At 38.1% G+C, this 13,715-nt stretch overlaps 1 protein-coding gene across 1 annotated transcript in view; it reads right to left on the bottom strand.

Annotated features, from left to right (window-relative positions):
* Positions 1 to 657: 657 nt before the first annotated feature.
* The window catches only part of LOC107677292 (calponin-3-like), a 13,963-nt gene continuing 905 nt past the window's right edge, over positions 658 to 13,715 (bottom strand). Inside the window, exons 2-7 of the mRNA XM_016472147.1 lie at positions 3,868 to 3,989; positions 3,274 to 3,340; positions 2,774 to 2,911; positions 2,445 to 2,561; positions 1,731 to 1,877; positions 658 to 1,643 (exon numbers count right to left, since the gene is read on the bottom strand). Of these exons, the coding sequence (XP_016327633.1) occupies positions 1,305 to 1,643; positions 1,731 to 1,877; positions 2,445 to 2,561; positions 2,774 to 2,911; positions 3,274 to 3,340; positions 3,868 to 3,989 (930 nt within the window). The 3' untranslated portion in view covers positions 658 to 1,304. The remainder of the gene's footprint in view (positions 1,644 to 1,730; positions 1,878 to 2,444; positions 2,562 to 2,773; positions 2,912 to 3,273; positions 3,341 to 3,867; positions 3,990 to 13,715) is intronic.

The following is a 13,715-nucleotide window of genomic DNA, read 5'->3' as shown; positions in this document are numbered from 1 at the left end:
GGGAAGCATAATTCAATTCAGTGGTGTGCAACTCGTTCCAAATCCCTCCATGGACACCGGCTGAACTGTAAAGTCATCAAGTGCAGCATTTCATTGACTTAATTGAAGGTTTAGGTTTTTTTAATTCCCAGGACACAAACAAGTGCTTTTCAGTAATTAATTTAAAAACCCAAGCATATACATATGCACAAAATGCAGTAGTTCCATGCATTGGTGCATGAACACTGACTTGCTCTACTTTAGATTCTTTTTCACTGATTTTTGTGGTTATATAACTGTTTCCAGAAACTCTGGGCTATCGACACAAAGAGCAGCTTCCAAACGCTTCTGAGCGTAACCTCAAAAACACAAGATTTATGGCTGCGCTGTGATACTTGGGCAGAGTCAGCGCACATCTGAGGCCCTGTGCCACTTCAATTCACCCTCATAAAAGATACAAGAGCAAAAAACCAAATAACAAAATCAGGGCCGCTGCAGAAACCACACCTCAGCAGGACAACAGCAAATAACCAGTCTGACTAAGGGAAAAAGGAGAAAATGTGTTATTTAATCCTAATAAAACTGAAATCAGTTCGAATTTATAAATAACCGAGCATCTATATTTCAATTTAAAGGCAATAATGGTCAAAATAATAGACATATGTTGAAGACATTCAATACTTTATTTATAACATAGAATTTATTCATAAAAGAACCATATGACATAGGATTTATAATGAAAAGCAGGGCAATAAATACAATGGGAAAGATTTTCCGATATTATGGCACAAAAAACTAAGCAATACCGGAATGTTGTTGGTCATCCAGTCAGCTAATCTTTAAAACGCTAACATTTGTAGCTTGTAACATTTCCAGCCATTTGGAATTCTAAATGGAATGACTTCAAAAGGAATGACTTAGGAAGGAATGTCTTCAAACTGCAGAGCAGTTGGTGCAGAGCGGGATTTCAATGGCGAACAAGCTTTAAAAGTAGCGATAATTCGCTCACAAGATGCAAGGCCAAAATGAACTCAAAAGACAAGGTGTAGGGTGTAAAACGAACAATCGTACTGCAAAACTAGAAAATTATCTTTACAGTTCTCCATACTTTATAAAAAACACTTTATAAAAAAAATGATAAAAGATCAATTTCACCATTGTTAAGATGGCAGAATTGACATATCACCACTCACAAATGTTTACCCAAACACATGCGCTGGGAGGGAAGGGGAAACTGTGAGAAGCAAAAGGCATTGCAAAGACTTGCTCTGTTGATATACATTGTGTTAATACTGCTTTGACTAACAGCGCAGAAGCGTTCTCTATTAGTCAATGCCCTGGTCATTGTAGTGCTCTTTGTACTCATCGTGGTATTCGCCCTGGTACTCTTCCTTTTGATATTCTGCCTGATAGTCACTATCACTGATTTCTGAGCCATTCGTCCCCGTGCCTTGGCTGCCGTTGGCATGGATTATTGGCTCCATGGGGGTGGCGCAATACTTGGGGTCGTAAACTTGCCGTCCCAAGCCGTACACACTCATGCCCTTCTGAGAGGCCACCTTATTGGTTCCCATTTGCAATGAAATGGTGGAGTTGTCCATTGGTTGCAGAGTTGCCTTCTGGTCATAGATGTCCCTCCTGGTGCCTGGGGCAGACATGCCAGCCTGGAGAGAGACAAACACATGGTAAATGTGTCATGTTTGATAATTTTTGTGTGATATATTGTTGATATAGTCTGTGTTTGGGTGTACCTGGCTGGCTCCTTTGTTGGTGCCCATTTGCAGGCTGATGGTGGTCTGGTCATAGGGTTTCTCTGTCTGCGTCTTGGGGTCGTAAAGGTGTCTCCTGGTCCCGTAGGCAGTCATCCCAGCCTGGCTTGCACATTTGTTGGTTCCCATCTGAAACGAAAATCAGAAACACTTCAAAAGTGGGTCAAAAACCCTTTTCTCCAATCAAGCTGGTCCTCCAATCAATCTTTATCTTTAGAAACCATTCCCAGAAGCATGTCTGCACTGATATTGGTTGAGTAGCTGTTTGGTTTTAAATTTAGACTTGCTCAATGGTTGTAGGTTCAAACCTAACAGTGAATGATCCTTGATCACCATTGTGGCCTTGAGTAGCTGCCTAACCTGAGGTTATTACAGTTGCTTTGGATAAAAGCGTAAGCTAAATGACTAATTTGTAACGTGTCTTCCCTTTTTGCCCCATCACAAAACAAATTAGGTAACACAACGGTCAGGCTTCCTTTAAAAACAATATTCATGTCGGTGCTGATAGCCTTGTGGTGTCTGGTGACCTGAGTTCGAGTTCTGACTCACGCTCCTTTGCCAATCCCATTCCCAACTCTCTACCCCACGTTTTTCTGTCATGCTCTCTGTCCTGTCTGCTTAAAGCATGAAAAAGGCCCAAAAATAAAAATATTCATGTAGAAACATTCATGAAGTTCCAGGAAAAGAGTCTACAACCTGAAGTCCAATGACACACTGGCCAGCCTTCATCTTCTCTTCATCAAAATGTCTCTGCTGCTTGTCTGCATATTTCACACCAATGTCAAAGTTCGTTTCCATGCCTTTTGTCTTTGCCTGTTGAAAAAAGAAAGAAGCATTTTATAGTTGCAAAATTTAAGCTGTCAATAATATGTTCGATTGTTTTGTTTTTATAAATTAAACCTATCAACCAAATGTCATCATTTTACTCAAGGAAATCTTATTTTTTATTTTTATTTCTTTGAATTAGGCCTTTACAGAATATTCAACATAAGACTTTAGCAGAATTGAAGGACTCGCAGACGTACCATACCGGCCAAAGCAAGAAGTGTGGTCTGGACTTGCGTCATGTTCCCGTTTTCGAAAAGATCATTGGCTTCAAAGATGTCATTGGGCTTCAGCCCGTAGGCTAGAATGGCTTTGATGAAATTGCCGAGGTTCTCTAGCTGAGGAAACAATGGCAACAGTAAGGGTGTGTTACTGTGTTTCTCCGTAACATCATTGGTTACCTCATTTTCAGATAAAAGAGTTAGTTGTTGGTGGATGATTCAAAGAGTGCATGAATGGGTCCATTTATTCTTACAGCATATAAAGAGTTCTGATACTTCAGAGTTTTTAATGCTAAAGGGCCATCTGCAGTTGTTAGCAGCTTCTGCTTCATGCATCTTTCTCAGCTGCCTCTCCTAGTATTTGCCAATGTGATTGGTACGCTGTATTATAAGTCACTTTGGAAGGAATCCCCTTATTACTTCTCAAAGGAGCTGATCTGGATGAAAACAATGACCTTAGGAGCCTCTGAGATATTTACCTTATGCCAGTTTAACTGTGAATGGTTTATTTTTTTTATTGATCCAGGCTGAAGCTTGTTTATCAATCTGAAAAGAATAAAAACAGGGAGTGATTTCAATTCTGTTTTGTAAGCATCACAAATATAAGCATGTTCTATGGACACAGTAAAGGTGAAGTATGTAATTTTGGTTTTACTAGCATCACCAAATGGAATTGCAAAAATAATGATTGTTTTCATTCAGGTTTACTGCCACTGGTCACCCAAACAGATAGTCCTGGTCTAAATGTATGCCAATGGTTGAGTCAGTGTCATTATACACTATAATGACACTGACTCATATATCCAGCCAGGATGCTCAAACAAGCAATTTTTTAATAGTTCCATGAATAGTCTCCTAGCCTGGCACAGCTGGTGTTTAGCTGTTCAGACAAGTGGTCTCCCAGTCTGACCAGCTGAAATGTGCCCAAACCCACTCTAAAACCGACCAACAGACCAGCCTGGGAGAAAATCTAAGGCCAGCAAACTAGCTCAGGCTGGTTAAAACTGTTTTTGTTTTCAGCAGGGAAACCTTGCCCACATGGCCAAGTTGTATGTTTATGTTTACCAACTTACTCGCACAGTATGACGCCATCCTTGAGCCCTTTCTGAAAGCTGTCTCCGATCGGCATGCCAGTCACCTCCTCGATCCAGAAACGAAGCTCGTCCTCCTTCTGTTGGTCATATTTCTGTGCGATCTGTGAGAAGAAATAACCCAATGAGTGAGTCAGCCAACACGCATCAGTCATTTATGAGTCAAACCGGCTCTGCAGGTTCATAGTAATGTGTCCTGGACAGTCTTCCTTTAGATCCTATTGTAATGTGTCAGCATACATGCTTATCTCAAATATTGTAATGTCAATATACACTTTGCTGATCCTCACACAGAATGTGTTTGACTTCAAACACACCAAAACAACAGTTTGAAACATTTAAAAGGCCTGTTTGACTTTTCAAAGTTGCATTAGAGCTAATGTAAAATCATCAAATGCAGCCTAATTAAATCGGATTGCCTATAAAAACTCTTTTTCTGGCTTTGTTTGGATTTCTCCTTTGTGAATAGAATGGCATTCAAAGCCTGTGATGCAACACCGACATGCGACTGTGCCAACAACAGAGCATTAAATTCCCACAAAGAGTTACAGTGTGAATCAATTCTGGCTGTTTTGCTCTTTCTCAGGACTTTTCTGACTGTAAATAGCACCGCTGACCAGCTGACATTGAATAATGTGCTCAGAACAGATAGCTATGACTAACAGCAGATCTTTACAAAATGCCTGAACAAAATGTGAGATGGCTTCATTTACTCCTTCAATGGATGTTTAGTCTGTTTATTGGCCAGTAGGCGATGAAGTAAATCTTATAAAAGTAATAGTACACTGATTTGAGGCATCGAGTATGAGTAGTAAAAGTCAAATATGCTTTAGCAAGCATTTCTCATTAATACAGGCTCTCAAAGTCTGTTTTCTTCTTCATGAGTGCTAACTATTACTTCAGCATCAAGTGAAACCCTTCAAAAATAGTTTACATATTTTTTTTTACGTAAATAAAAGGATATTAAATAATTCAATTTCAACACAGCAAGTTCAAACCTATTTAAAGCAGCTAATAATACAAGTTCCAGGAAATGGCTTCAATCACAGAGGCTCGATTTCAAGTTCAGCATTCAGGGTCAGACTGTACAAAGACAAAGCTAAATGTGGCTATCAAGACAGATCACGAGAGAGAGGGACAAAGGAACGTACAGGAAAACAGGGGGGAGAAGATATTCTCAACAGGAGGCGTTCAGGACAGACGCTTCTGTAGATGTCTCTTTCCCTGCCAAAACATGATAAGAGCTTTCCTCATGGCCTTCTGCCTGCTATCTCAAACCTTATTTACAAACACAGTCCTAACGAGTTTTCACACAGACATCTACTTAGTGTCCTCTTAGTGTTTAGCTTATGTTTCAGTCTGTTAATTGCAATATCTGCTTGTCCTTCTTAGGAGTGGAGGGAAACATTAGCATTCGCTGTTTTTTGGTCATGTACCATGATAATTCCATGTTTTGGACTGTAAAAATGTTTTGTCAGGTAACATTTATATGTGCTTCATTTACACTACCGTTCAAAAGTTTAGGGTCGGTATGATTTTTTTTGAAGGATGAAGGAGTTACTTATGCACACCAAGGCTGCATTATTTGAGCAATCAGTAAAACAGCAATACTGTGAAATATTAGTAGAATTTAAAATAACTGTTTTCTGGGTTAACAATATTTAAAATGTAATTTATTCCTATGATGGCATTGGCAAAGCTGAATTTTCAGCAGTCAGTACTCCAGTCTTCAGTGTCACACAATCCTTCAGAAATCATTATAAATGCTGATTTGCTGCTCAAGAAACATTTATTGTTAGCATCAGTGTTGATTGATCTATAGAAAGTTTTTTCAACGTTAAAAATGTCTTTTCTGTCAGTTTTGGTCAATTTAATGCATCCTTGCTAAATAAAAGTATTAATTTCTTTAAAAAAAAAAAAACTTACTGAACCCAATTATTATTCAACTAAATAATATTAATATCAGAAAGTCATTTTTAACTTTCAAATTAGGTAAAACTAGCCCCTTAAGGTATGAAAATACTATGGTATTCTTTGAAGTGCCATTTAAACACTATGATATATGAATATACTAATTTAAAATCAAAGTATATATGAAAGATGTCTCAAACTGTACTGAGATCATACAAAATCACTTTGGTATATTGGCAAATCTATTACCAACATATTATCTGAGCTACGATATCCATGTACTTTATGCCAACAATTGTCTCATTTGTGCCTATTTTTATTTCTCCTAAGGGAATTGAAGATAAACTTCCATAGAAGGTCTCTCAGCAAGCTGAAGATCAATCAGACATCCTCCCACACTGCAGCCCAGCAGTCAGAATGTGAGACCACTAGGGAAAAAAATGGCGTGTGGGGTGTGTGGCAGTTCCCTTGTGCAATTTGAGGTCAGCCGAGATGACTTTTCTCCTATAATGACAGACAAAAAGCTAAACCGTACACAGTCTCTCATCTTTGAAGAATTGCAGAACTTTTGGCATGTTCCAAATAGTTCAAAAGAGAACTGGATGTTTTCAGATGTAGTGAGAGACAAAGAATGTTATATCTCTGATATAATGAGCCATTGACTGGGGTGATTTATATTAGACATGAATCGGAAAAAATCAAGACTGACAAAAGAACAGAGGAACTCCATGGAGAAACTGAGCAAAGATTGGAGAACCATGTGTCTGTCTTGTCTTTCCTTCCAGTCCACTGGGAAACCAGCCAGTGGTAGAAAAAAAAAGAGAGAAAAATGTGACTTGATGGAGATGTTAGAGGCATTTGCAGAAGAAGAACATTCTGGAAGGTTGTGGGCTGATCCCGCTGGAGACCGACCTCTAGCTCTCCTCCCCCACTCATAATTCTGAGAGCTTACTGATGACAGCACAAAAACCGAGCAAACATTGGACTAAAAAAAGGTCAGGGAGTGAAAGGACTCGCAACACAACATGATCAATTCGACAAACAATCCCTCAGAGATCGATAAAACAGTGGTGACAATGGAGGAGGGAAGGGACGACCTTCTCATCTTGGGTTTAGGCTAAAAAACAGTTTAGCAACATGGACATGAATCTACAATCCTACAAAATCATATTTGTTTAAAAACAAGCAAAACTTCTATTAGTAAAAGAATGAGTGATTCAGAAGTGTGCATAACTTACTGTGGCATCATAAAAGCTAACTTAGCAAAAATAAACTTGTTAAACAAACGAATGTTCTTACTTGACCTTCTTCTCTGACTAATATTGGGTGCTGTGCTGAAATCAAGAGTGCCTATTTAATCACATGCGAGCAACTAGTCCAGCTAGTATTAGGCAATATTTAACCATGCACTCTGGAAATACCCAGCAGACAATGAAGAAAGATTTGCTCTACTATACCTGCAAAATCAACTTGTTTTTCACATCTGAAAGGGAACTGTTTAAGTCACAAACTGATTGAAAATTCTCCTGAAAAACAGTAGTAACTAGATGTTTACATTTTGTTTCGAAAGTGTGTGTAATATTCTCAACTACAATGCTAGTACATTGCTAGTTGATAGCTAGGCTGTACTGGATGATTGCAAGGTGATTCTTAGGGTGTTCTGATTGGTTGCTATGATGTTGCTAGGGTTTTCTGAGTGGTTGCTAGGTGGTTACTTACTCGCTTCAGTCAAGCAAACCCATCCTAACTACATTTTTTTACATTTTATTAAGAAAATGTATGTAATATTCAGACCCGCAATTCTAGAGTATTGCTAAGTGATTGCTAGGGTGTTCAGAGGGGTTTCTAGGTGGCTACTTACTAGCTTTAGTCAAACAAGCCCATCCTAACTTTGTTGTTTGACATTTTATTAAGAAAATGTGTGTAATATTTGGAACCACAATTCTAGGCTATTGCTAGGGTGTTTCTAGGGCGTTCAGAGGGATTGCTAGGTGGTTACTTACTAGCTTTAGTCAAACAAGCCCATCCTAACTTTGTTGTTTAACTTGTTATTAAGAAAATGTGTGTAATATTTGAAACCACAATTCCAGGGCATTTCTAGGTGATTGTCAGGGTGTTTTGATTGATTGCTAGGATATTGCTAGGTAGTTGATAGGGTGTTCTGAGTGGTTGCTAGGTGGCTAAGTCAAAAGAGCCCATCCTAACTTGATTTTGTGAAGAAAATGTGTTATTTTTGGAACCACAACTTTTCAGCACTGTTTGGTGGTTGCTAGGTAATAGCTAGCGTGTTCAGATTAGTCACTAAACTTTTCCACCAAACTAACATCACCATCTCTAAGTATAAGAAATAATTATAATGATTGTTGACTTAATCACCACTCAAAATAAGAATGACACAATTTCAGAAACCACAAAGTTTTAAATGCACAGGAGTGCAAAAATTTCAGTTCACAGACAACTTTTGGCTAAAAGGATTTCAAACCTTCAATAAACGTTGATATCTTTTTAAATAAGAGTCTTTAAAAAGCCTTGTCTATGTTTACACTGTTGTAAAATCCTGCTGAACAATAGACCCCAAACAATTGCCTCAGGAAAACACACTTTCCTGTTCCTCCTAAAATGGCAACATGGGGTTAACAACCGTGGCCACACTTCGCAGAGCCTTAACCAAACCTGGAAAATATTGCTGATCAGCACATTGCGGGGGAATGTAATGGCCCCTCACTGGGCCGCCTGCCCATCAGCAGTCACAGTATGGCAGGAAAAGTGTTTTTATGCTGAGGATCAACATGGAATGTGGCATTAGAGAGCGACAGATCAAAGCCCTAAGGTTAACCTGGTCTGGTTTTACCCAAGAACCACCGTGACCTCCTTGTTCTGACCCTCGTCCTGTCCCAGGACACCAGGGCTTGAGCTGTGGGCCCAGCACTGGCATTTTTCCAAGACTTCAAGACAGACATGCACGCTAATGGCGCTTTTCCACTGCATGGTACGGCATGGTACGGCTCCGCCCACTCTAAAGCGGTACTGAACTGCAGTGGAAACACAAACCGTGCCGAGCCGAACCATGCCGTGCCATACTGAGCCGTGCCGAGCCGAGTCGTACCACGCAGTGGAAAAGCGCCATAAGATAGATGCAGAATGAGATAAGAGTGAGAGCCAAGAATAATATGAATTTATTAGTCTGAAAAAGTTTTTCCCAGGCCTGAGAGAATCAAGGTGTCTGTTGAACCACATCCAAACATTTCAGGGGGAATTCCTGCATATGGAACTCCATGTTCAAAGTTCTGACAATGGAAAATTTTTGGAAGCAACATACAAGAGAATGTATTTAACTACTAAACAGAGCTACCAAATCTCCAATGGCTTCCAAAAGCTCTCATCCAGTAATGTATGTCCATCTACCCACTGTCTGGGGAAAACAACATGGCAAAAACAACTGATATGATAAATATAATGTAACATGAATGGTTGCGATAAAAATAGGTTGCTAACTGACATCTATTCCATGTGTAAAAATAAACAAGCCTGAACAATATCATCACTGTGCTGCAGTGTGACTTGAACAGAGGATGATGCTTTGGCAACAAGCCCATAATGAACGACCCCTTGTGTCTGCTGTTACATAACCAGAGAGGGACATTATTTTGATTGGGAAAACATAGTTTCCCATTATGTCATTTGTGAGTTTTATTTTAAGGAATAATTCTATTGACAAGGTGATTCGTTGACATTTACAGGCTGATGTACTGGGAAGCTAATGTTTCTAAATCTCACTGTGAGAGCTTTGACTTCCCACATTTCCAAAGTTCAGCCTGCAGGAAAACAAAGGCAGAAAACAGCTCTCGGCTTTCAGCCGAGCAAGAGTGCTGGTGAAACTCAAGGAACGAGACAAACAAGTCCTTGGAAAGCGCATGACCTAAAAAAGGTTAGAAACAAACACAGTTAAGAACGTTCTCACAAGTTAATACTGATTGAAAAGTAGGTATTTCTCGTATGAATAGCATACAAATATTTGCTTATAGCATTTGTATTATTTATCCAGTCATTAACATCCCTGCACAATATAAAAAAAGTTTAACCACTATGAGCCACTAGATTTTCTGTTTATGTATATATCCCTGCAGAATAACACTGCCTGCATTCCTCGTGTCTGATAAAGCCGAGCTGCTATTGTTTCACAAGGACAAACCCAGGGCCCGTTGAATGGTTCTAGACATTAGGAGGCCCTGGGCAAAATTCATGTTGGAGGCCCCCCACCCCCAATAAAAAGCACTTGAATCAAATGTGATTCCTAACCTTTTTATTTATAACATTTTTTAATATTAATATATTAATATATTTTAATATTTTTTAATATAATTTTATTTATAATTTTCATTTAAAATTTTTATATTTTTACTTAGTAACAGTAAAAAGTTTGGGCACATTTTTTATGTTTTCGAAAGAAGTCACTTATGACCATCAAGTCTACATTTATTTGATCAGAAATACAGAAAGAACTATAATATTGTGAAACTTTAAATAATGGTGTTCTTTTTTTTTGCCATACTTTAAAATATCTATTTCTGTGAGTCATAGCTGAATTTTCAGTATGATTTTAACACATCCTTGTGAATAAAAGTATTAATGTCTTAAAAAATAACAGCATTTATTTAAAATAGAAATCTTTTGTAACAATACCGTTCAAAAGTTTGCAATTCAATGGGTCAGTATTTTTTATTTCTTTTTACTTTTCTATTTCACAATATTATTGCTTTTTCTGTATTTTTAATTAAATAAATGTATAGCTTGATGAGCATAAGAGACTTCTTTCAAAAAACATTAAAAACTGCAATGTGTCCAAACTTTTGACCGGTACTGTATGTACATATTATTCAAACTTTATCTAAGGTAATCTATTTTTTTGTTTGTTGAGGATGTTATTATAGCCGTGATAACATTATTATTATTATTTTGCAGTATTTTTTTCAGTAATTTATTCACAGTTCCTGAATATCACTTCAGTAAATGAACATCAGTGCTTTTATTAAAAAAAAAATCCCTAGCTGGGTATGGGTAGACTTTCTCCCTCCCATTTAACCAATATTAACTATGATATTGTCATATTATTAATATTAATAAATATGATTTTAGCCTACGTATTCTATTGCTGCCTTAGATAGACTATCAGCACAATTTAGAAGTTACACACATTTTTGAAACATTAAAAAATGGTCTAGTGTGTTTGCTTTTTGAATTTGAATACAAAGTTCTTTGTTTTTACTTTTGTAGCTATTTTGCTAGTCAGATTCTCATGCGATGTCATTTACTGTACGCGCAAATTCAAAGCGTCGCGTTTAGGCACGTCAGCGCAGCGGCGTTCGCGCTCTTTTAAACTCGTAATAAATTGGTGAATTTATATTTAGAATGCACTGCAATCACTCCAAAATAGATGACGACAAATCACACCTGCATTAGGAGCTGTTCTTTGCGTGCTTATTTAGCCTTTTGCTTCAGCACCTGAAGGATGCGTTCGTTATGGCAAACATTCAGAAGGCGGGACCCGCTTTGAAACGGCAACATTAACTGGTTTAATTGCAGGTGAGTGATAATTCAACAACATCCAATGAACAATGAGGCTAGTATTTTGCTGTTGGCGTATAGGGGATGTTACGGTTTTGGAGGCCCCTCCTCAAAGCCCGAGGTCCTAGGCAATCGCCTGCTCTGCCTATAGCTAGCGCCGGCCCTGGACAAACCAAGTACTTCACGTAAACCCTTGCACACACTACAAGACAAGAAATTAATTAAATAGGCTAATCCTGGAAAAATGTATCAAGGTTAAATATTAAGTAAGGATCTTCACGTGACACTGAAGACTGGAGTAATGGCTACTGAAAATTCAGTTTTACCATCACAGGGAAAATTAGGAGGGGAAATGGTGTAATGGAACTAGTCCCTAGAACTACTTTCCACTAGCAAGTAGTCAGAATCACTGTTGTATTTATAGCCACATGCTTTTCATTTTAAAATCATAAATACCCTAATTCTGTCGTCACTTATTCGTGACATACTTGCGTCTTTCCAAACATGTATGATTTTCTTTCTGCTATGGAAAAAAAGTGAATTTTTGAGTAACATCCTGGTCACTCTTTTCAGTCCCATGAAAGTGCATGATGACTGAGAATGCCTAGCTCCAAAACAAGAAAGCATCATGAAAGTATCATACAACCAGTGGTGTAGTGCACTTCTTTATCAGTCAGCATTGTGTATACCCACTTCTAAATCCCCTCTGATGCGCATCATTCAGTAGTGTCCTACATTAGCCAAAATCATGACAGTCCAGCACATGAGTAGCTAATCCAATTGCATGTGAATAAATGCAAATATTCCCTAAAAACACCCAGTTAAGACAGTGATGCGGTCAGGACCGAGGTGTAAACACTCTCCTGCAGTGTATGTTTCAATTATACTTGAAGCCTGAGGGCGCTCTGGCACAGAAAGTCCAAAACTGACTCATAGAAGTAATAACTTATGACGTGCCAGGAAATCCCTAATATGGATAAAGGCATCCAGCTATCGTAGCCAAAGCGAAAGCGTAGCTAAGCTGAATAAAAAGAATGTTTCGACTGATGAAACATGAAGGCTTGAAATTACCATTTGCCTGTCACTGTAAGTCATGGGAGAAACAGTCAGTCACACATAGGAGTAGAGCTGCACAATTCAGGATAAATTGAGAATCACAATTTCTGTTTGTTTCAAATAGAGATTATGATTCTCCTCCGATTCTGAACAGACAACTAAAGAAAATAGCATGTAATTTACTAGAGGTTCTGACAAAATGTTAATTGCTGCAGTCTATTTATTTTTTAATTATTTATTGCAAAATCTGCACCTCTTCTATGGCTAATATTAATTTTTATAATGATCCTCACTCCATGAAGTCAAGCAGCAGAAGTTAAGTGACTGTGCAAACACTACTGCCCCATTTTGGGGTGAACTAAATATGCAAAACTAGTCTTACATGTCACTGTTTATAACACAGGGTGTTCATCCTTTGTTGGGCCGCTTAAAAAAAATGGGGGCATAAATTAAGACCCACTTCTCAAGGCACCACTACTACACCACTGCATATGTTCTCTCTTCTGAAGCAATGCAATGCATTTATGTGAGAAACAATCTAGTTTTCCGTGGCACCAGCGTTTCTGAGCGACGTAGTGATTCATGAATAAATCGTTCTTATGAGATGAATCAGTTCATCCAGTTTAACAAAACCAGTCTGATGAACCGAATTTGATTCTTGATTCAAATCACTAACTTAATGATCTGGATGCAGCAGTTGGCAGCTCACTGGAGAAGAAAATTATTAGAGAATAATGACTTAAATTTCTAAATGGTATGGTTTCAAAGACACTGCACAAAAGTTATATAGACAACTTTTTTAGTGTTTTGCATCCTTTTTAAAGCTTGAAAGCTCCAGCTTCATTGCAAATGCAATGAGTGACCAGTATTTCTCCGTTTGTGTTCATTTAAAAAAAGTCACACGGGTTTGGAACAACATCAGGATGAGTAAATAATCACATAATTTTCATTTCAGGGTGAAATATTTCCTGTAAAGCTTCTGGCTAAAAAAAGCAACATTCATTAATTTAGCTAAATAGGTCATTATTGCAATACACCCTTTGACAGATCAAAGCCAGTAGTTGAACTCTTCTGAATGAAACAGGATTATACACATCACAGCTGTTCCGGCACTGTCATCACATTTTAGGAATGCTTAAAATTCCAAGATGAAATCCTTACTTCCGAAGGGGTTAGATGAAAGACACAGAAACCAACAAGGATTGTTCGGGCGTGAAAAACAGTTGAATTTACCTGTTGATGAGCTGAAAACTAAGATTAATTAAGTCAAAAATAACTCTTCAGCACTGATGATGTAA

Source organism: Sinocyclocheilus anshuiensis, unplaced genomic scaffold (assembly GCF_001515605.1).
Source record: "Sinocyclocheilus anshuiensis isolate Anshui unplaced genomic scaffold, SAMN03320099.WGS_v1.1 scaffold392, whole genome shotgun sequence".
Taxonomy (NCBI): domain Eukaryota; kingdom Metazoa; phylum Chordata; class Actinopteri; order Cypriniformes; family Cyprinidae; genus Sinocyclocheilus; species Sinocyclocheilus anshuiensis.
This window is presented reverse-complemented; position numbering and strand designations above follow the sequence as displayed.